The sequence below is a fragment of the Aspergillus versicolor genome (assembly GCF_001890125.1).
Source record: "Aspergillus versicolor CBS 583.65 unplaced genomic scaffold ASPVEscaffold_1, whole genome shotgun sequence".
Lineage (NCBI taxonomy): Eukaryota > Fungi > Ascomycota > Eurotiomycetes > Eurotiales > Aspergillaceae > Aspergillus > Aspergillus versicolor.
The window spans coordinates 41,509-63,116 of NW_024467524.1; the positions used below are offsets into that span (position 1 = coordinate 41,509).

The 21,608-nt window shown below is 49.8% G+C and overlaps 7 protein-coding genes across 7 annotated transcripts; 2 read left to right on the forward strand and 5 right to left on the reverse strand.

Annotated features, from left to right (window-relative positions):
* Nucleotides 1–3,407: 3,407 nt before the first annotated feature.
* On the forward strand, nucleotides 3,408–7,586 carry ASPVEDRAFT_48104 (uncharacterized protein; the record flags this gene model as incomplete). Its single annotated transcript, XM_040813949.1, has 3 exons — nucleotides 3,408–3,632; nucleotides 3,706–6,045; nucleotides 6,111–7,586. 3 exons carry the CDS (start codon nucleotides 3,408–3,410, stop codon nucleotides 7,584–7,586), a joined length of 4,041 nt encoding a protein of 1,346 aa, XP_040661526.1.
* A 182-nt stretch (nucleotides 7,587–7,768) lies between these two features.
* On the reverse strand, nucleotides 7,769–9,036 carry ASPVEDRAFT_118706 (SMP-30/gluconolactonase/LRE family protein; the record flags this gene model as incomplete). Its single annotated transcript, XM_040805635.1, has 2 exons — nucleotides 7,769–8,725; nucleotides 8,797–9,036. 2 exons carry the CDS (start codon nucleotides 9,034–9,036, stop codon nucleotides 7,769–7,771), a joined length of 1,197 nt encoding a protein of 398 aa, XP_040661527.1.
* Nucleotides 9,037–9,443: 407 nt separating this feature from the next.
* On the reverse strand, nucleotides 9,444–11,133 carry ASPVEDRAFT_121971 (uncharacterized protein; the record flags this gene model as incomplete). The annotated part of the gene is made up of 5 exons (XM_040805941.1): nucleotides 9,444–10,279; nucleotides 10,334–10,628; nucleotides 10,680–10,712; nucleotides 10,765–10,915; nucleotides 10,985–11,133. 5 exons carry the CDS (start codon nucleotides 11,131–11,133, stop codon nucleotides 9,444–9,446), a joined length of 1,464 nt encoding a protein of 487 aa, XP_040661528.1.
* A 262-nt stretch (nucleotides 11,134–11,395) lies between these two features.
* On the reverse strand, nucleotides 11,396–13,958 carry ASPVEDRAFT_119458 (uncharacterized protein; the record flags this gene model as incomplete). Its single annotated transcript, XM_040805699.1, has 8 exons — nucleotides 11,396–12,095; nucleotides 12,144–12,322; nucleotides 12,374–12,495; nucleotides 12,587–12,654; nucleotides 12,711–12,835; nucleotides 12,887–13,161; nucleotides 13,212–13,488; nucleotides 13,539–13,958. The coding sequence occupies 8 exons, from the start codon at nucleotides 13,956–13,958 to the stop codon at nucleotides 11,396–11,398; spliced, it is 2,166 nt and encodes a 721-aa protein (XP_040661529.1).
* A 576-nt stretch (nucleotides 13,959–14,534) lies between these two features.
* On the reverse strand, nucleotides 14,535–16,177 carry ASPVEDRAFT_118787 (uncharacterized protein; the record flags this gene model as incomplete). Its single annotated transcript, XM_040805642.1, has 5 exons — nucleotides 14,535–15,146; nucleotides 15,203–15,426; nucleotides 15,483–15,777; nucleotides 15,832–16,015; nucleotides 16,065–16,177. The coding sequence occupies 5 exons, from the start codon at nucleotides 16,175–16,177 to the stop codon at nucleotides 14,535–14,537; spliced, it is 1,428 nt and encodes a 475-aa protein (XP_040661530.1).
* Nucleotides 16,178–16,737: 560 nt separating this feature from the next.
* Nucleotides 16,738–17,986, reverse strand: ASPVEDRAFT_145324 (uncharacterized protein; the record flags this gene model as incomplete). Its single annotated transcript, XM_040808057.1, has 4 exons — nucleotides 16,738–17,315; nucleotides 17,372–17,501; nucleotides 17,557–17,650; nucleotides 17,712–17,986. 4 exons carry the CDS (start codon nucleotides 17,984–17,986, stop codon nucleotides 16,765–16,767), a joined length of 1,050 nt encoding a protein of 349 aa, XP_040661531.1. The 3' UTR covers nucleotides 16,738–16,764.
* A 175-nt stretch (nucleotides 17,987–18,161) lies between these two features.
* Nucleotides 18,162–21,509, forward strand: ASPVEDRAFT_66762 (CAIB/BAIF family enzyme). The gene is made up of 2 exons (XM_040815907.1): nucleotides 18,162–18,666; nucleotides 18,723–21,509. Exons 1-2 carry the CDS (start codon nucleotides 18,182–18,184, stop codon nucleotides 21,475–21,477), a joined length of 3,240 nt encoding a protein of 1,079 aa, XP_040661532.1. The 5' UTR covers nucleotides 18,162–18,181; the 3' UTR covers nucleotides 21,478–21,509.
* Nucleotides 21,510–21,608: the final 99 nt, after the last annotated feature.

Below are 21,608 nucleotides of genomic sequence, written 5' to 3' on the forward strand. Positions count from 1 at the left end.
AAGGAGGCAGGGACTGTTATGCAAGGCTGATGATACATGCCACAGGGGCCACGTCACGCGATATTTGGTGAAGACCGATTGATTCTCGTTATTGTTAAACCCCCGTTGCAGTCGCCGTGGATTGACACATAATAATTTCCTTCATACATTTATAAGATTATATGATGGTGTCTTGGATTATAGTACTTGGAATGACTGTCACTGCTATTGCTAGCCTGTTCAGGGCTGTAGATAGTAGATAATCCGCTCTATATTCTATCTTGATGACTGATAGTATAGTCAGGCGTGGAGAGGCTACTTAGAGTTCTGTTACTACTAGTAATTACTCTATATACCTTAAAATTAGACTTTTTTAATATATAATCCTTAAGCTGCAAGGCTACTATAGGATAGTCTAACCAGTAGATATAAAGAAAGATTATAAAGTATATCTAGCTAAGAGTATTAATAGCACTCTCGTGTCTCTTCTCAGTTTAAGCAGTAATAATTCTGATATTATAAATATATTTTCCTTAGGAAGGGCTATTTTATACTAGTTTAAATTATCTATTATATCTTTCTCTCTACTCTGTAGCAAGCTGTAGGGATCTACCCTTAAAATTAGCTAACTATTAGGCAAGATATTATTAGTCACAGAATAATATATACTGGTCTACTCTAGAGTCTATAGAAAAGTTACTCGGTAAATATTCTTAAAGTATAGATAATAGGGTTATATTTTACTCTTTCTTTCTAGGTACTGACACTCTAGGTAGGTAGTATACTATATTTTATATTTTCTCTTAATATAATAGTCCTGGATAAGATCTATCTACTTATCTTATTCTATACCTGGGTTCCTTTTACTATTAAAGCTAATAATATAACTCTTACTAATAATATTATACTCTAGCTGGATAATATATAGTTATACTATTACTATAGTACAGGCCTCTTAGTCTATAGCTATAATATAACTGGTATTTTACTATAGATAAGCTCTGTAAATAGTAAAAGCCCTTTTATCTAGGGTCAAGGAGTGGGATAGCATTTTCTAGGTCTATTACAGCTATTTAATATCTCCCGGGAGGCTGGGATACTGAGCCTAATATAGCTTATATATATTTAACAGTAATTTATTAACTTGGCTAATACTGTTATTTGCCATGCTAATCTAGAAACAGGTTATTAGTAGTAGATAATAGATTATAGTAGCCGAGAGAGTAACTTTATTAAATTAAGCGTGTTATTTATATTTATATATATCCTGTTGAAAATTGAATGACTAGGTTATGAGTTAGAGTGTGAAGAGCAAGCCACTAGCTATGGTAAAGTAGTAAAGAAATATTATTAATATCTTGTCAAGATAGCCTTGACCCTATACCAGAACGGGAGTATAGGATTAGATAATATTTTAGGAATAACCTGAATTTATAGAAATCTTTTATATCTAGTAGGGTCTGAGTGTCTGTTATTATATATTAATTATGCCTGCTTATATTAAATAGTATTATACAAGCAGGCTACTTGATATAAATAATATATACAGCACAGCATTATTCATTCTTGCAAGCCTGGAGTATAAGAAGATAAGAGTGTCCCAGCTAGGGTTTCACTAGCAGGCCGACCACTCCCTTCAATAGGAGTACCCAGCGGATTTCCACTATTGGGGGTGACTATGACTTGGTGTGTGCTTGCCAGCTGGTGTTTATTGAACGGTTTGATGAGACTCTTTTTATAAAGATTATAGGCCCGGGAAATAGTAAAATTAAGGCTTTATATAAAGCTTACTTACTTTAGTTAAAGGATTAGAGTAAAGATAAAAAATAATTAATTCTTTAAATTATTTTTTCCTAATTATAATACTAATATAATATAAGGGTCCTTGGCCTTTAGGGTTGTTGCGAATAGTGTGAAAGAGTGTAATACACCTAGTAAAAGGAATATAGAGGTTGCCAATAGTATATTCCAAGAAAGAAGGATTGTTATTAGATTAATGCTGAAGTTCTGAGTCTTCTCTCTTCGCGAAGCAAAGAGAGTTACCGAGTTAGCCAGAGGCTGACTCAGCCCTGCTCCTCGCGAGCAGGTAGAGGGTTTTGCGGAGGGTCTTCAGCAAAGCTGGTTTACAATAGCTCCCAATAACAGTCCTGCCCAAGTAGACCAGACCTTTCTATCTCACTTTCGGTCTGCTCAACGGCCAGTCTCTGCTGGGTCCGTTGTGCCTTCTTTCCATTTTTTTTTTTTTTTTTTTTTGTGTTTGGCACCGGCTCCACTGTTGGTATCGACACCGTCCCAAGGGTGAGGAGGTTCTTTTGCAGACGACCCAAAGACATTGGCTCAAACTTCGCTCTATCAGTTGTACAGAGGGTTATAGTTAGGAAAGAAAGATTAATACTAGTAAGAATAGGTTTCAAGACCCAGGAATGCTTGTAGGAGGATATATAAGATCTACGATCTTCCATAAAGATCCATCGTTATGCGTGATCAACCAAGCCCTGTAGCACACCACCATACAGAGTTCTACAAAGTTGTATACATATATATATATATATATATATTGTATCTCATTGAGAATACATCGCTAGTGCCTCTAATTTATATACCACTCGATCATAGCCCTAGAATATCTCAAAGGATTAGGAAGGCGGAATCTGTATTTAGAGTACCGTAATGTATTCTTCAGTCTTTGTGAGGTGACGCAAACTTTTGTCATACCAGTGTAGATCTTCGGGGGGTACACGATGTCAAAATGCCGCCAAGACAGGCGTTCAGGGGTGTATGGTGAGTCTTGAAGGAGGGATCGAGATTGAATCTCTGCATGTAAGTGGTGAAACTGATTTCGATCCAGACTGTCTATCGCAGCTTTGGCGCTGATCAGTTTGATTTTCAGTTTCCAAGGGTCGCAAAATCAGACTATTGAGTTTCCTGCCGCTTCCTATTCATTATCTTCAAATGTTCATCACTCCGCCGAGCTACCGATCACAGTAGGAGATGTGCCCATCGCAGTTCCACTCCTGCGCATTGACACCACGGTTTGCCGATCTATCCAGAATGCGAATGACGTGGCGAGCTGATATTGAGCTCGCCAGATAAAATGGGATCCATGACCACAATGCCCAACACAGTGAGGGCTCGCCCAAATCGTCGTTCGCGCTTAATGATTGCAGATGCATTTCCGTCGCTGGAGGTGCAAGAAGAAGGTCCCCCCTGCGGAAAGCGCAGAGACATCTTCTCTACAGGCCCCGGTTGGCAAATTACCGTCAACGCATCCCGCACCAGCACCAGCACCGGGACCCGAACAGCCCAGGCAGGCCGTACCGGGGCCATTGCCTCAGTCACCGCAGCCAAGTGAACCATCAAAAGAGATAGTGCCAGTCTCTGACAGCAAATGCCAAGATGTGACGGCGCATGTGAAGCAGCCTCCAGAAATGGACCCAGCGTTGATGGCGCTCTGGGTTCAGATTCAGGATCGAGTGCAGCAAATTGCGGCGCGGGAGAAGAAAACAGTCAACGAAAACCTGGAACTCGAAGACTTTATCGAGAATGTTGAACAGAAAGAGCCGCGCAAGAGAGACAAAGCGAAAGCGATTTTTGGCAACACCTTGACTGTTATCGGGAAGGTTGGCGGGATGGCCGCAGATGCGGCGTCGCAGGTAAATCATCCTCGGAATTTACAATTATTTTGCTTGATCGCGTGGCACATATGATTAATCCACGAGTTGATAGGTATTTGCACCCGCGGCGCAATGCTACAACGTCATCAGCTTCCTTATCGACGCGTATGAAGGCTACCAGGGTGCGTTTGACGGACTGGGGGAGCTGTTCGAAGAATGTACAGATTATCTCAATCGCCTGCACTCCTACGTCAAGGGGAAAATGGACGCCAGGTTAACCAAGATAGCGGTCCAGCAGATGGACTTGTTTGTGAGAGTCTGCGACGCGGCCTTGGATCTGCGCTACTCCTACGGTGAAAAGATCAAAACGGCGTTAAAGGTCATGTTTTTGGCAGACGACGGCATCCAGCCTTTGCTGGGCCAAATGGCCAAGCTCGTCAACAAAGAGCGGAATCTGGTCGCTGCTGAAACGTTTCTCTTCTCCCGCGAGGCAGCAGATGCGGCCAAGGAAGCACTGGATGCGACCAGAAGGGTCGAAGTCGCTGTGTCTGCGATTCATGCGCAAGGAAAGGACGCCAATAGGGAGACCACGATCAAGAAGGCCCTTGGTCTTCCAGGGGAGCCGGAGACTCCCTGGCGCCTCCGCTACCGTGATTATTTGCGTCACAGACTGCGAGAGACAGGACAGTGGATCTTCAACGAGCCAGCATTTTCTAGCTGGGAGACAGGCCAATCGGAAACCAATATTCTCGCAATCGAGGGAGGAAATGGCACTGGCAAGAGCTTTCTGTCGTCGGCGATCATCCACCATTTTCTGCACAAGAAAGAAGCCACACAAACGGACCGCCGAGTTGCCACCGCATATTATTTCTTTGAAGGATCAGAGCGCGATGAATTGAAGGACGCAAGAAATCTCGAGACTGCGGCTAAGTCCCTTGTCTGGCAGTTCACGCAGGCCGAGAGGCAGTACATGAAGTCTGTGGCGAGGATCTGTGCAGCGACCCAAGAGATCGATCCCTCCTCCATTTCCAGCGATCTTTTGTTCGAGAATGCAGACCTGCTCGATATGGACGTCATGTTCTATATTGTGATTGATGGTCTGAGTGGTAAGATGGGACAGGGCATGCAGCGGTTTCTGAAACGTGCATCCAATGTGAAGGCTGGTCAACGTGTCCGAGTACTATTGACGGTCGACCCCCAGTGTTCCCGGCATCTGGATACTGTCGATAGCATCTCTTTTAATTCTATTTCTCTCAGTTCGAAAAACCGTCCAGACGTGGAAAGAGTTATCGAGTCGAGAATGGATTCCATGCCCACCCTGCGTGATAAAGCACGACCCGGGATATCACAGCTTAGGGCCAGAGTCTGTGAGGAGCTCTGTCGAGTAACAGACGGTGATTATTTCCGCATCAATCTGGCCCTTGACGATATCAGCAAGCGGCAGTACGAGTCTGCTATCGTGAATGCTCTCAAGAAGGCAGGAGACGGGCGTATCAAGCAAATCAGGAATGAAATTGAACGCCTGAACCACAACTGCTCGGAGGCAGAGATTTCCGAGATCAATGAGATCATCCTTTGGATCCGACGGTATCGCGAGAATTTAACTGAAAAGCAGATGACTGAAGCTTTACGAGCAGCTGTTGGCGAATCGTCCCTGTTGACGCTAGCGGATAAGATCAGGGAGAATTACCCTGTGTTCAAACTTACCAGTAAAGGCGAAGTGGTTTTCCGTGCTCCTGAGGTTGAGGACTCCATCCCCGACAAGCGAGATCTGTCCTCTGCACGAGAGCAGGGTGGCCCAGGAGCAGCAGTGTCACCGGGTGAGACGGCCATGGTCAAGCACTTCCTGTCTACAGTCTGCCCACCCGAAACATACCTTAAGCTAGACCTGGACAACTTCCTCAAAGACAAGAGGCAGGATCGGAGAAATCGAATCTACAAAGACGATCCAACCTTCGAGGAGGCCAAGATGGCGCTTACTTGTTTGCGCCTGCTCACTGGAGAGACAGAACATTCGAGTGCAGCTCTCGTATCGTACGCCAGAAGCAACCTCAAACAGCACCTGTCTGCTGTCAACATGGCGCTCGTGGACGTCGAATGCAAGAGGCGTTTTGGGCCCCTCCTGATCAAACTCTTTACTAATCACAAATCCATCGACATCGCAATGGATAATGACGACGGTGGCGAGGCTAAACAGCGCCTCATCGCCGCTAGATTGATGCTCGGCGACGGCTTCACTGCACTCATTCTTCGTTGGTTCGGTGATACGGCGGTCGGACTCGATATCAGTGATGAAGATCGGAATTGGATCACCGGTCTGCATGATACTGATGGCCATCAAGAGTTGTTGACGCCAATTGTGACGCGGATGGCCATTCATTTATTGCAAGAGCCGCACTTCAATCCACTCCTATTGAGCGCCTTTGGATTCATCAAAGAATTTTTACAAAAGGTTAGTAATCAGTTTTGATCTCTTCGTGAAATAGCTGTCTGAAACACTGTTAACATTGTCTATAGTTTGAACCCGACTACCTCACGCCGTTTACCAGCCCCGTGGAAACAGTTCCAGCAATTGAACAGTGGTGCGAGGAATTATTGAAAGTGTCAAAGACTTCAGTGTGGCACACGCAAATTGGCAGCCTTCTTCAACTAGGAAAGAACAATCAGGCAGCGGAGGACCGGGCCCGCAGAGCCTTGCAGATAGATCCGAATGACTGGAGAGCATCGACTTTGTTGGCTTGTCTGGTCAGCCCTCGCGATGGAATAACAATCCTGAAGCCAGCCGCAGAAGCTCTTGAGTCCAGTAGCGAATGGAAGCTATCATCTCCTCATCGAATGGGACTCGCCAAGATGTTGTGCATTCTTGCGGAGCTCAGCTGGCATGAAGGGCACACTGATGCTGCCATCAACTTTTGGAACAGGGCGGTCGAAGTTGATTTCACTGACTACGTGCGCGAGATCTTTTGTTTACGTTTCTTGGCGAGCCAGGAGAGATGGCCCGAGATCATGAAGATTTTGGGCAAGATACAGGAGGAATCTACGGAGCAGCTACAGGGTCTATCTGAATTGATAGCCCTTAATGGTGGTAAAGCATTTCCTCATCCGATAGCGTTGCAAGCTGCTCTTCATACAGAACAACTGGAGTTCTTAGTTTCAGCTTACGAGCGCGCAGTTGAACTCGTCGAAGAACGTGGGGAGCGCAACACAGAATGCCGGCTTCTGTATCATTGTGGACAAGCAACCCATGCGCTGCAGAACGGCTCGTCCAAGGCAAACAAGCACTGGCGTCGGGCCCTTAGCAGCGCCGGCAGCGTTGACAAGTACCTCTTATCGTCACTGATCAGTATTATCGCGCCATACTACGCACGAAAGGCAGACGCTTCGGGGCCTGATACCGAATCAGTCTCGGATTATCTCAAGAGGATTGAAACACTCCTGCCCGAGGGCACCCCGGAGGGTGATGTTCTCGTTCCTCCGAGGCTCTACATTGCTCGGTATCACTGGCGCAAGGGCAACCAAGTCAAGGCCAAGCAGATCGCTCGAGACAGCGTGAAGCTAAGTCTGGATATCCTCTCTGACGGCGATGAAGGGAACGATCTTCCAGCCTACAGCCAGCTCCTATCAGTATTTATTGCCTTCGGAGACATGGCAAACCTGATGGCAACCAGGGCGCTGATGGAATTGAATTTCAAAGGGCAGCAGGTGCTCGGATGCAACGGCTGGTGCAATCGCGTCTGGCAATACTCGGAAAAGACGCAGTGGTGTCAAGATTGCATTAACGCGTCCTTTGAGGACGAGTGTGCTCAAAAGATCGAACAGGATGCGCTCCCAGCTGCGGTGTGTGACAGTACGCATCAATTTCTGCGCGCCCCTCGGTTGGATGACTCCGTGGAACTCACCCCATACCGAATGGTGCCGTTTGAAGGTGAAGAGATCACATTTGATGATTGGTTGGGCCGCATCGAGAAGGAGTATGTCAGTTTCGAGAATTGAAAACCGCGGCAACGCTCCCACTGTATGATATACTGAAATCCATTGGATAAACATTTGAACAATGAAGCGGACTTCAATTGTTTAATATATATGTAGTCGCGTACCTAGTAGCTACTTTGGTCGGGTATATATATTGATTTATATAGCTATCACCCCACGAAGTACAAGACTGCTCCATCCTTTCAGCTCTCCTGGGTTTCAAGCTCCACCCTATAGATCTTATTCCTTCCGAAGATATACAGCCATCTCCCCGCCCACGCCATATTCACGGCCACATCGTCACGATCAACCTTGATCCTCCCCAACAGCGTCCCCGCGCGATCAAAAACATCCACAGCCCCAACAACAGCGCCATAAACCCTCCCTTCGTGATCCGTCTTTATCCCGTCAGGAAATCCCGCATCAGCATACGCAAAGATCTCCTGATTCGAAATCCCGCTCTCGTGCACGTCGTATGCATAGATCGTCCGACCTCCGTGTGGATCTGAGCTCGACTCCCCCCGGTTCGTGATGAAGAGCTTATTCTGATCGCTGCTTAGTGCGAGCCCATTAGGATTGAAAAATGAGCCCTCTGCAGCGCCGGCTACCATTTTTATGTTCCCGCTTTGCATGTCCCACCGGTACACGCCGTTTGCAAGCTCGGGGAACAGCGTATCGTTGAAGTTATCGTACCCGTAGTAACCGTCTGTGAAGAAGGCGACGCCGCTCTGGGATATTACGACGTCGTTGAGGGAATTGAACCGGTGGCTGTAAAAATTGTTCTTTACTATTTCTGTCTTCATTGTGGTTGGGTCCATTCGTACGATCGCGCTGGGCGTTGTGTAGTTGCCTTCATGGGCCCAGTAGACGGAGCCATTGAAGTACGTGGCACCGTTGGCGATGGTGAGTGGCGGATCTGGGTAGGCCTTCTGGACGACCGGAGAGGAATGGTTTGAGATATCAATTTTCCACACGTAGGGAATCGCTTGCATGCCATAGCCAGGTCTGGGGGAAAATAGCTCCGCGACGAAGATCGTGTCCGTCTCGAGGACGTACACGGAGCCGTCGTGAATCTGGCGTTGAGCATAGTTGGGGGGCGCTGGGAAAGTGAATATTTCTTCAACTATTTTCTGTTCGGTGTGGTTTGCTATTCCGAGGAGCTGTGTACGTGTTAGTCCATGGGCAAGTATGTAGTTACTATATGTATAGAGCGTCGATCCTGGGAACGAACCTTGTAGAAAGCATCGTCGTAGACGACGAACGAGGCATTCGCAATTGTCTCTAGGTCCTCTTCGATCTCCGAGTAGTCAGGCTCCGGGAGAAGGTCTGTTTCCCAGAATGGAACCGTCACGTTACGGTTGAAGTTCTTGTAGGGAAAGACATCATTCCACGGTTTGGTGATTTTCACCACGTTGGGACCGACGAGAAGACCGCCGGCAACAGCGAGGGTAGGAAGGAGCAGAAGTGACATGAGTCTCATAGTGGCTGTCCCGGATGCGCGAGGGTGTGGTTGTTGTTCTCAGGAACATACCCTGGGGGAAGCTGGTAGTTTTATAGGGTTGTAACTATGTGAAGCTGTTCGGCATCTTACCGGCCGCACATTTTGATTGTCGGAACTATCAATCTTGGCCTTGCGTAGAAGGTCCAAGCGCTTTGCTTACTTTAGTGGCATCTAACCGTGGCAATGCGTTCGGGCGAAAAGGATTGAAATGGAGTTACTGCGAATTCGGCATTACCTTTCGCCAATCTTCTTCGTCATCTCGAACCCTAATTAAGATAGAGATAACAAGCTTTTTTATTTGAACCCAGCCGTCATTGCTCAAGGCCATTTGAACGCTGCCTGTTGGTAGCGGCGTATGGCTCATCTTCCAGGCATACTCACAGCACAAATCTATACATAGGATGCTCATCGCCTTGGTCCGCAATATCAAGCGGCGCGTAGCGCGCATCACTCGCTCCAAACTCCCGATCTCGCCGTCGATTCTCGAGTACCAAGAGCTGTCGCAGTACAAGGGAAAGCGTGGCAGCGGCAAAGAGAACCCCCGCACAAATCCACATGCCGCGCGAATATATAGGGCCCTCACTAGACGGGAAAATCCGAGCTCCAAGAAGCGGGCCGCATTGTCCAATCATGCCAAAAATCGCTAGCCCAACGCCTCGTTTTGACGATGAACCTTGGTTATCTGTTACCCATGTGAACGTAAGCGAGACTGCGGGAAATACTCCGGCGCAGACGAGGAAGGTAGCGAAGAATCGGACGGCGTTGGTGGAGACCAAAGCCAGAATAACGTATCCGGCGCCTCCGACCAAGGTGAAGAGGGAAATGAAGAGGCCTCTAGTCTGGCAATAGTCGGACGCAAAGCTGATTCCCACACAGAAGAAACACGCTGAAAGGTACGGGATCGCCGAGAAACCTTCCGCCCGGGTGGGGGAGAATCCCATGTCTGTTAGGATGGTGGGCAGGTAGGCCGGGAGTGAGCCGAAGGCAGTGTTCAAGCAGAAGATAATTGCTGCCTGAAGGTAGTTTTTGTAGTCAGAAAAGGCAGCAAAGGCTTGTTTAAAGTTGATATTCTTCTGATGGTCGTTGCCACGGGCAATTACTGCGCGTTGCCCAATAATTTCGTTGTGGCGGTCATCGAGAAATGGACATTCGAACGGGCCATTGGGCAAATAGAGGTATGCCATAGCGGCAAGAATGATCGTGGGTGCTCCCTCTGAGATTAATGCGTTAGTCCATTATACCACTTCACCACAACGGGCCGGGGTACCAATGAGAAATATAAGCTGCCAGTGCTCGAGGCTAGATCTTGCATGGACAACACCGTATGCAATCGCCGAGGCTATTCCATTTGCCAAGGGAGCGCACGACATGAACAAGCCGTAACGTAGCCCCATCTCGCGACGATGGTAGAAGAAGCTCAGGTAGAGAGCAACTGCAGGAACAAATCCCGCCTCGAAAATACCGACCAGAATGCGCAGCACAAGCAGGCCTGCATAATTCACCGTCGCCGCCTGGATCATATCCATCGAGCCCCATCCAAGTGCCATCAAGGCCGCCCATAGCTGTACATATCAGTTCCGTCTCTCACTTGATATAGGTAATGAACTGCTTACAGGAAGAGGAACTACTTTCCATGCCAGGATCAGCTATTCACTCGTCAGCTTTACCTTGAGCAATTTAGCGGTAGTGCCCACAAACCCAGTGAAAACATATATAAGCAATGTAGTAGACGGTGACGACCATCGAGTACTGAGCTGAGGTCATACCCCACGCTTTGCCCATGCCAGCCGTTTTTGCATTGCCGATGTTGCCCCTGTCCATGTACGAGCAAAGGTATAGACCACCGAGCCTGTGAGCGAATCAGCGGGACTGGTTGGCTTCCAAGAATACCAAGGATACCAAGACGCGGGATACGAACAATGGAATTAGATGCCAATCTAGTCGCCGGAGCGCTTGTTTCTCTTCTTCCTTGCCCCATCTCTCTTGCACGGACTGTTTCGCTGGCGCTGCGGAATCAACGTTCTCCAGGCACTTAACCTCTCCCACTTGTCTCGTGCTTTTCGCCATTGTCATTGTCTCAATTGTCAAGTCAAGGAGCTATCGCCCTTCTTCATGTATTCCTAAATCAAGTTATTTAACGAGCATGGAAAACTTAGTCAAGGCTCGGAGTCAGACCGAGGATTTGTTGGCGGTATGTTGCCGAGCCGGTGGGTACAAGTTGTACAAGTATCCGGCAACTTTCCGCCGTTGGATTCAAGGTGGAGATCGTACTCCAAGTTTCGTATGTCGTTACGTAGGGAGAGTTGGAGCCGGGGTTAGAACTTGTCTTTTACTGGAATTGCTGTCCGAAGGGACTGCAATAAGCCATGTCCGGCACAAATCCCCCGCCAAAATCATCCAAATACCACCCCAGGGAGGCTGGGTCCAGCTCCAGTTCAGAGTGCATCATCCCTTGCATGCTTTCCCACAGTCCTGACTCCAGCGGGTCAGCTCCGGTGTTGTTCTCTGCTGGGTTGTACACGTTTTGCTCCTCCACCGTAGACACAGGTGTGTGCAACGGGTGCTGAGTGCTCTCGATTGTAGCATCCTGTACATGATCCGACAGCTCCATCCCCTGTGACAGTGTGGTATGCGGGATTTGCGTCTCAGAAGACCACTGGGGACCAAGGTGCGAACGGATAATCTCTACACTCCGCTTAATACCGGGGGTTTGTTTGACTTCCGTTTCGAGCATTTGCAGGGTGATTGTTAAGCGGCCCGCGGCCATGTCGGCAACTGTTTTCTCATCGTGCTGCATAAGACGGACGTCAATAGTGGCCGCTGTGTAGACACAGTAGGACACCAGGTAACTCTGGTACTGAAACGCAAACAGCCTCCCGTATGTTCGGAAGAGTTCGTTGACGGCCATGGTCTGTTCTGTGCAGACCTCCTGTGCCCGCAGTGCGAGGGGATGTTCGCGCAATTTTGCTTCCCATCTCCAAGTGAAAAACGGCCGGTAGATCAATATTAGGATCGTATGGTAGAGGATACTATTTATTCTCAGTGATCGTAACAATAATGCAATGGTCGAAACTCACTTTAAGCACAGGATATGAGGTGGGACGCAAGATTGCAGGTTTGCCGCATCATCCACACGGAGAAAGCTGGGCAGCTGCTCGTGGAAACAACGAAGCTTCTTCTCAAGTCTGAATATCGCAGCAGGGTTAATGTTGCGAACGTCCTCGCTGTATACAGTATTGTAGCTCTCGTTTATAATCTGAAAACTCATCAGCTGAGGGTCCTGGGTGGATGGGAAACCAGCCCATACCGCTCCAAGTTTACACAAATACTGGAATGTCACTGTGCTGTGGCACTTTGTCGGGGGGTAGATTTTGTCTGTCTCTAGCAGGTGTGGCGGCTGCCATATGTCCTCCTCGTCGGATTCGTCGACTGTTACGGTCCGGATGGTCAGCATGAGATTCACCACCGGTATGACTGGGCGTTTGGGAACGGTAGAGAACCAAAGAGAAATGGTACGCACATAGCGACGACGGTGTATAAGGCATGTCTCTTAAGGATGGCGGACGTCCTAGACAGAGACTGATTGATCTTTTTAGATGTGTCAGTCATATACTGGCGACGCACTCGCTCGATAGAAGGCTCACTTATCCCACGCAAACACAGACAGGTATAGTCGCTTTCGTACTTCGAGATCGTCCGGCTCCATATTCCTCATACTAAACTTGGTTCTCTTCAGGTGTAACCCAAGGTCGGTGATCATTCGAATGGCCTTCAGAAATCAGCGAAAACAAACATGCAGGGGATCCTAAGGTGCTATTACCATTCCTGTATATAGCCAGCCCTCGCTACTTTTACCTACCGCGCATTGTCTGCCACCCAGGATTAGAAGACCTTGGATGGTCGGTACTCTAGGCCTGGTTTGTTTCATCTCGTCAATCAGAAGCAGCATCGCTTGTTGTAGGAACGTTTCTCCCCTCTCAAAAGGTGCAAACCTAGGGTCATTGTCTGGCATATGTCGGCATGCGTGCGCCAGGATCGCGTTGAGCAAGAATTTGGAGAAGTAGGGCCCTCCGAGGGCCATGTCGCGGAAGAAGACTAACGTGCTTAACATCCTACCGTTGTAGAGGTCCAAGATGGCAACTTACGTCGTCTATAGACATAGTTATGAAGAGGCGCCTGCCATGCCCAATACACCTTCAGAAGGCTGGAGCAAGTAACGGGATCAGCTTCCGTGTAGAGATGAATGTTAGTATACGCTGTTCTCTCCCAAGATTCCTGGAAGGGCGCATTAGAATGCAACCACTTTTTGTGATAAACCTCCATCTCTTGGATTTCAGTGGCTTGGGTATCTGATTGCTCAGCGACTTGCGCCCGGCCATCTGAGAGCGCATGGAATCGAGATGTCGCTCCAAAGTATTGTTGCTGGAAGGCGATCAGCGTATTTTCAGGGAAACAGCGGGCGACAAACTAACTCTCCCTTCCACGTCGAGGCTGTCAATGGCACCGCCGTCAAACGAAATCTCATCATGTAGAGCCAGTCTATCGTGCTCAGCCGGCGAAGGACTGAGCTCCATCGACTGCCGAGCATGGTTATCCGATTGACGCTGTCGCAGCTGAAGGACAAGCTCTGTAAGGCGGCTGTCTCTTGCAGTCGAATCGAGAGTTGCCAATTCTTCAATTTGGTTTTCTAATTCTTGCACGCGCGCCTTGCATAGTTGCAGCTCATCAGCCAGACGCGACACAAAGACTGACTGGTCTCTATAATGGCAGGTCGCCCTTGACCGCGTACAGTTGACGCAAGTGGGTCGTCGTCCATCGCACTTGACCTTCCTACGGCGGCACTCGAGGCAGGCAAAATCGTATTTGCGTACTTTCGCGCGCGACGAGCCCATCGCTGCAGACATGGGTGTTTGGAAGAGAATGGGCGTGGCTGTTGCGGGGAACTGCAGCTTGTGAAGAGTCTCCGCCGCCTTCCTATTTGGTTTGCCAGTCTATTGGGTGAGCGTCAGATATTGAAAGCCCAGTTAAGAATGTTTTGGGGGCAAACATTTGTTTAGAAGCAGAGATTCCGTCAAGAGACTGCATATGTATTCCCGGGATCGGTAGGCCACTCTGCGACCCGCATGGTCACTTATGGTGCTGTCCCTACGCTCATTCCGTCTATCTGTCTTGGATAATAGCCAGAACTTCTGTGATTCTGTGCGTATAGTAGTCAAAATATTTCTTTTTGATCTTCTTATTCATTTACTTGTTTTATTTTTATTTTTGGGGTTTTTTTTTTTTTTTTTTTTTTTTTTTNTTTTTTTTTTTTTTTTTTTTTTTTTTTTGACTGTTCAGCATATATATATATACAGATATGTATCTCGAGAGGCGCACATGTATCGGCAATTCCGTAATTCTGAGCCCTCAAATCCGTCCATCCAGGGAGTCCGCAAACCCTGTGCCTACTATTCCCACCCCTCTCTAACTCACAGAATGAACCTGAAGCCAGGATGATCATCGCCGGAGTTGACCACCTCGTCCGGCATCTCTCCAACATCTACACTCCCATTCTCTGCGTCCCGGCGTTTGTTCTCCCTGCTCATCGAATACCTCAACACCTGCGCCAGCAGCGCGGCAAAAAACAACAACCCAGCACTGATCGCCATCCCCTTCACATATAACGGCCCTTCTTCCTTGGGGAAGAACCGTGAGCCCGCGATTGAGCCTGTTTGGCCGACCATCCCGAAGATCATGAGCCCAGCCCCGCGTTTCGAGGCAGAGCCCTGGTTATCGGTAACCCAGGTAAATGTTAGTGCGACGGCTGGGAAGACACCCGCACAGATGAGGTATGTTGCGAAGTAGCGAACGCCACTGGTTTCAACCAGGGCTTGCACGAGGTACCCGATCGCGCCGACGGTGCTGAGAGCAGTCAGGAAGTAAGAGCGGTTGCCCAGCCTATCAGACGCGAAGGAGGCTGCCAGGCAGACAAAGTATGAGGCTAGATAGGGAGGTGCGGACAGGCCTTGGGCTTGTACGGAGGAATAGCCGATGTCTTCGATAATGGTCGGGAGAAATGCAGGGAGAGCGGCGAAGGCAGCCTGGAGGAAGATAGATGATTAGCATCAAACTTGGTGGGTTTGCGGCGAGGACGTACATTCAAGCAGAAGATAATGACAGCTTGGAAATAATTCTTGTAGTCGTAGAAAGCGGCAAAAACCTGCTTAAGGTCCAGCTTGCCCTTTTCTTCGTGGCCACGCGCTTTTAGGGCACGCAGGCGGACGATTTCATTCTCTGGCTTTGTGAGGAAGTGGCATTCGCCCGGGCCTTTGGGGAGGAACATGTACGCCAGTGGTGCGATTAAGATAGTGGGAATGCCCTCTGGGAGAACAATTGATGGTCAGATGAGCCAGCCATACGACAGAGAGTAGACTCACCGACGATGAACAGCAACTGCCACTGAGCAAGCGATGTCCTCGCATGCACAATGCCGTAGGCCAATGCCGACGCAAAGCAGTTGGCGATTGGCGAAAAGGAAATGAACAAACCATATCGGAAGCCCATTTCTGACCGCTGGTAGAAGAATGACAGGAAGAAGGCAACACCAGGGGCGAACCCGGCCTCAAAAGCCCCGATCAGACACCGCAGTGCGATCATCCCGGCGAAGTTTGTCGTCGCTGCCTGCAGAATACTGGCAGCGCCCCATCCGAAGGCCATGATAGCGACCCACATCTAGACTGAGGGTAAGCAACTGCACGCCTTGATCGGGGGGGGACAAGAACTCACTGGGAGCGAAACCAGCTTCCATAGCAGGATAAACCAATGGAAGGCGATGTAAGCAATGTAGTACGCAGTGATGATCCAGGAGTACTGGTTGGAAGTGATGCCCCATTCCTCACCCATACCAGCCGTATAAGCGTTTCCAACATTTCCTCTGTCGATATACGACAGCATGTACAGTACACCAAGCCTGTGGCTGTCAGCACAAGCATCACAAGGTCAGAGTCAAGGGCTCGAACAAAGGGATCAGATTCCAATCCAACTTGCGGAACGCCTTCGTCTTCTCTGCGTCCGAGTACTGAGCAAGAAGGTCACCGGCCGAAGCATTTTCGCTATGTTTAACATCTTCCATGTCCTTAACAAGATCTCCGTTGTCGTGGCCGATCTCTTGAGTGGCCATTTTGATATCACGTTGTAATAAGACGAAGTGTATTGGAGATGAGAAGCACGGCGCTTGTTGGAACAGACAAGTAGACCGTCCTTACTCGTCTTTATATCTCCCGCGGAGGGAAGTGGATGGACTGGTCCCCTCCACCGAGAAATTCGCATTTCCGGGCGTTGGCAGGGTCAAGGAATCCGGGGTCAACCTGGGGACGAAAGCGAATGAAGGGATTGCTTGACCCGTGCCAAGTCTCGCCATCTTACCGTATATTGACACTGGCTGTCGGCATGATTCCGGGGAGCCTACAATCCGTTCGAGATGCTGCACGTAAGTCCCACGTGCGTGTCCTCTCGTTTGCCTGCTGCGGGGTATTAACCCAAGTAGACTATCTGGGCCATCTATACCGCGGAGTTAAGCCGTCATGGTCCAAGGGGGGAAGCATGCCTGCTTGATTGATTTCCTGTATTAAGCGGCGGAAACTGGATATTGACATAACTCTTTGCGAATCTCGGCACCGAATTGGCATCAGTCTAACTAACATCTGTCTATTTCCCTCGCTAAAAGACCGCAGTAGCATTTGGTGGACTGGCAACCCCTCCGGGCAGGTTCAACGGTTGGCTAGTCAACAAGAAAGTCCACCGATTCATCTTCTTACAAGTCTCGCTGAGCTCCTCCAGATCCCAGCACTCCCCAATTGGCGTGCCCCAGCCGCTAAGCAGCACCTCGTGCATACACACGCCCCAAGACCTTGGGGACGGCCAGGCCTCGTAGGCAACTGTATCGCTGGCCACGGCTGCAAACTGCTGCTCCCAGTGCCATCGAAAGTAGTCCTCTGTGGCTTCAACTCCGATCGATGCGCGATCATCGCGACCACCGAGTCTTTCTTTTTCCTCCGTGCTTAGTTTTGAATATGCCGCTGTCCAGCCTGTGCGGATTATAAGGACGTCACCCCTCCGGAAAGTAACACCTTGCTCTCGTGCAACCTGTAGTAACTGCTCTAGTGGGATTGCTTGGTTGGTAAATGCCCGGTGCGGTAAGCCATTCCTTAACGCGAACGAGTACCAATCCACAAGGACTCCGCGAGTCACTATCGGGTTTATTGCGACGTCTAGAAGTGCTTATCAGATTCCGCGTGGGGAATGCAATATCGGCTCTCCGACTTACTTTGAATCCCTATCCTTTCTGTCGCTAGCAGCTCCTCCTGTGTAACCCCATTGTAGAATTGACCCGTTTCCTTGTACGGGAAATGTCGGAGTCCATCCCAATGGCTGGAGCTCTGCGTGTTGAAGTCGAGCTGTAATATCTTCGGTGTAAGTATACATTACATTTCTAGGCAGCAGGCATCCCACCTCGTCGTCATTGGCATGCCCTTTGGCGATGAAGGTATGCACACACGGCTTCCTGCGGGGATTCATCGGTTTGAGCGGCACGTCCAACGGGAGGCTGGGTGGAATGCAGTCAGTGCTCAGCCCAAATACTGTAAGGCGATGGAAGTCAAATGTACTTCAGGTTAACTGATTTCCCCAGGGCAACCTCCGCCGCGGCCGACCGGCTGACATCCTCCGTGATCAGATTCAGCGAGCCAAGCTCATCATCCTTGCCCCAGAGCTGCCAGGCAGACCCCTTGGGATCTCCTTTGCGTAGTGGCAATTCGCTGAACGCCGGCCTTGAAATGGTGGTTATCGGGGCCGCTTTGAACTGGGCTTCGGTATCCGGGAGACTGGCTTTACCGAGCACCTTGAGCATCCAGTGAATCACTGATAGGTACGGTGGTGACATTGTGACTCTGCCAGAAGAAGATGATGCTCTTGTTTGACGGTCTTGCCGTATTCTTTAGTATTCCCGCGTGTGCACGCGGCCACCTGTCGGTAAGATGCCGGATGCGAGTCGGCATCATTCCGACGATCCCCCAGCGCACGATCATATTTAGACACGGCGCGATCGCCAATCTGCACGTCATGCCAACCCGCGACCATGGCTTCTGAATTCAGCATCCTCACGCCAAATGCCATGCTTGGCTATGGCTACAGGGCAGAGCACTTCTGGTATGGCGTCGAGAAGTTCTCGCCCAAGGCTATCATCGTGGATAGCGGTTCGACGGACGGCGGCCCCTACAAGCTCGGCTTGAATAAGATGACGTGCGGTCGTGAATCTTATGTTCGTGATCTAACACCCATTCTCCAGGCCTGCTTTCACCACAAGATTCAAGTCCTTATTGGATCAGTTGGCGGTGATGGTAGCGACAAGCATGTGCAGGAGATGTTTGAGATTGTCCAGGAGATTGCAGCCAAGGAGGGCTTCTCATTCAAAGTTGCGACCATCTCTGCTGGCTTCAACAAGGCAATGCTTACAGAGCGCATCTTGAACAAGGAAGTCGGCCCCTGTGGTCCGGTCGAGGCGTTGACTGCTGACAGCGCCGAGAGGGCGATTGATATTGTCGCTCAAATGGGCGCCGAGCCGTACGTCTCATTCAGTGATAGATGCTTAGGAGGGGACTCTCTAACTGGAGTAACAGGTACCTTAAAGCTCTGGAATCCAAGCCAGATATTATCCTCGGCGGTCGCAGTTATGATCCGGCCCCTTTCGCTGCCTTTTCAATATACCACGGCATAGAGCCCGGTGTCGCCTGGCACATGGGCAAGATCATGGAGTGTGGTGGAATCTGTGCAGTCCCCAAGGGCCGGTCCATGATTGCAACCATGCGCCATGACTCCTTCGACCTGACGCCACTGTCCCCCCGGGAGCGATGCACTCCTCTCTCGGTCGCAGCGCATACGCTCTATGAGAAAACCCGCCCTGATCGCCTGCCTGGCCCTGGTGGTGTTCTCGTGCTCGACGACGCTTCTTATGAGCAGTTGACTGAAAAGACTGTGCGTGTGCGTGGCGCAAAGTTCATTCCCAGCACTGTATACCAGGTCAAGCTCGAAGGCGTTGAGAAGCTGGGATACCGCACTATCTTCATTGGAGGCATCCGAGACCCTATCTTAATTAACCAGATTGATGAGTTCCTGGATGAGGTACGGGCCTATACCCAGAAGCTGTTTCCAGAGCTCGACCAGTCTCCTCAGTGTCGTCTTATCTTCCACTTCTACGGTCGTAATGGCACCATGGGTCCTATCGAACCCTTGCCGGTCGCGGGCCATGAACTTGGAATTCTAGGAGAAGTCGTCGCTCCGTCACAGGAGCTGTCATACACCATTGCCAACAATGCCAGAGCATCGATTTTGCATATGCCGTATACCGACCAGGTTTCTACCACAGGCAACTTTGCCTCTCCATTATCACCACATGAGACGCCGGCAGGTCCTGTATTCCGATTCAATATTTATCACCTTGTGAACCTGCAGAAGGGCGAAGAGGCTTCATTATTCCCCATCAGCCTGACTACCATTGATAATGAATCTCACGGCTCCCCGTGCCCCGGCCTGACACACGAGGAGAGGAACCAGCTTGCCACCGAAACACTGCAACCACTTACACAGAAAGCTATCCCTCAGGAAGAGTGCAAGATGCTGGAGATTGCCAAGATCATCCGATCGAAAAACTCGGGACCTTTCGAATTGACCTTTGATATCATGTTCGACAACGAAGATGCGTATAGAAGAGTCAGGGATGCCAAGATCCTCACCAACGACCGAATTATGCAATTATACCACCTCAAACATGAGGACATAATTACGAACATGTTCTTCGAGTCAGCGCTAGCTTGGAAGTGCACGATTCGGCGACCATGGGAGCAGGGGACTGTTGGTGAACGCGATACCCTGGGCACCCAACAGCATGGCCCACTGCTGAGCATTACAGTTCCCAAGGCGAGCAATAATAACGTCCAATCACGGCGAACATTCACTGCGAAGGACAGTGTAGCGTATATTTGGAAGACACTCGGTCTACCTACCGAATCCCTGGGCCACCTGCATCTCCCAGGCGAAGGACTGGGACTCCCGTCCTCCTTTAAGATCGCTCACCTTGCTCAAGCCTCTATTGGGCTTTCGGCCCTTCTGGCAGCGCAGATACATGCCCATAGAAACTCAACCCTGACCCCTGCTGTAACATTACCTCTGCAGCATGCAGCTATCGAGTTCAAGTCTGAACGTCTGTATACTTTGAACGGCAGGCCAGCACCCTCTCCCTGGGGCCCGATTGGTGGCCTGCACAAGGCCGCTGACGGCTATGTTCGCCTTCATGACTCCTTTCCTAACCACCGAGATGGCGCAAAGGCTCTCTTAGGCTGTCCAGCAGGTGCTCACCGCGAGGAAGTCTCCGCTAAGATCGCTGCGTGGCGAGCAATCGACCTCGAATCCGCCGCGTTTGACTCGAAACTCGTCATCTCAGCGCTCCGCAGTTATGCTGAGTGGGATGTCCTCCCCCAAGCCAGGGCCATTGCTGACTTTCCTATCATATTGCGCAAGATTTCTGACGGACCGAAAGGTCTACCACAATCCATGAAATCCCTTAACGCTGATAAAGCCCTCCGTGGCCTCCGTGTCCTCGAGCTTTCCCGTGTCATCGCAGCACCTCTCTCAGGCAAAACCCTAGCAGCACATGGCGCTGATGTCCTTTGGGTAACAAGCCCTAACTTGCCTGACCTCCCGACAATGGACCGTGACTTCGGCCGCGGCAAGCGCACTATTCATCTTGATCTATCTAATGCCTCTGACCAAAGTGACTTATCACGCCTCCTCGATGACACACATGTCTTTGTACAGGGCTTCCGACCTGGTGGTCTTGCCTCCCGGGGCTTGTCGCCTTCTGACCTCGCAGAGAGATACAAGCACCGAAATATTATTTGTGCTAATATGTCTGCATATGGGCCGCATGGTCCATGGTGCTCCAAGCGCGGCTTTGACTCTCTTGTCCAGACGTGCTCGGGCATGAATGTTTCCGAAGCCGAGCACTTCGACGCTGGAGAAGCAGCGCGGCCGACACCGTGTCAGGCGCTTGACCATGCGGGTGGATACTTCCTCGCAGCGGGTATTATGGCGGCGCTGTATAAGCAGGCAACAGAGGGAGGGTCATGGGAGGTTGATGTGTCGCTTGCCGGGGTAATGAAGTACTTACGCTCACTAGGGCAGTTTGAGGGGAAGACAGGGTTCGCGACGAAAGACTATACCTGTACAACAGATGTGCCACCGGAGTACTTAGAGACAAGAGAGACTGGCTTCGGCGAGATGACTGCCGTTAAACACTCAGCTTCCATCGAGGGTTTGAGAGTGGGGTGGGATGTTATGCCAAAGCCTCTGGGAACGGATGAGAAGAAGTGGCTCTAGAATTAGTATACAAAGAAGAATACCATACCAATACTATAGTGCCATGGTCCAAAGTACACCGACGATATCTTTACAGCTCCCATGAGCATCATGAGATAGAAGCTAAGCGCGAGACCACATCCCATTGGCGT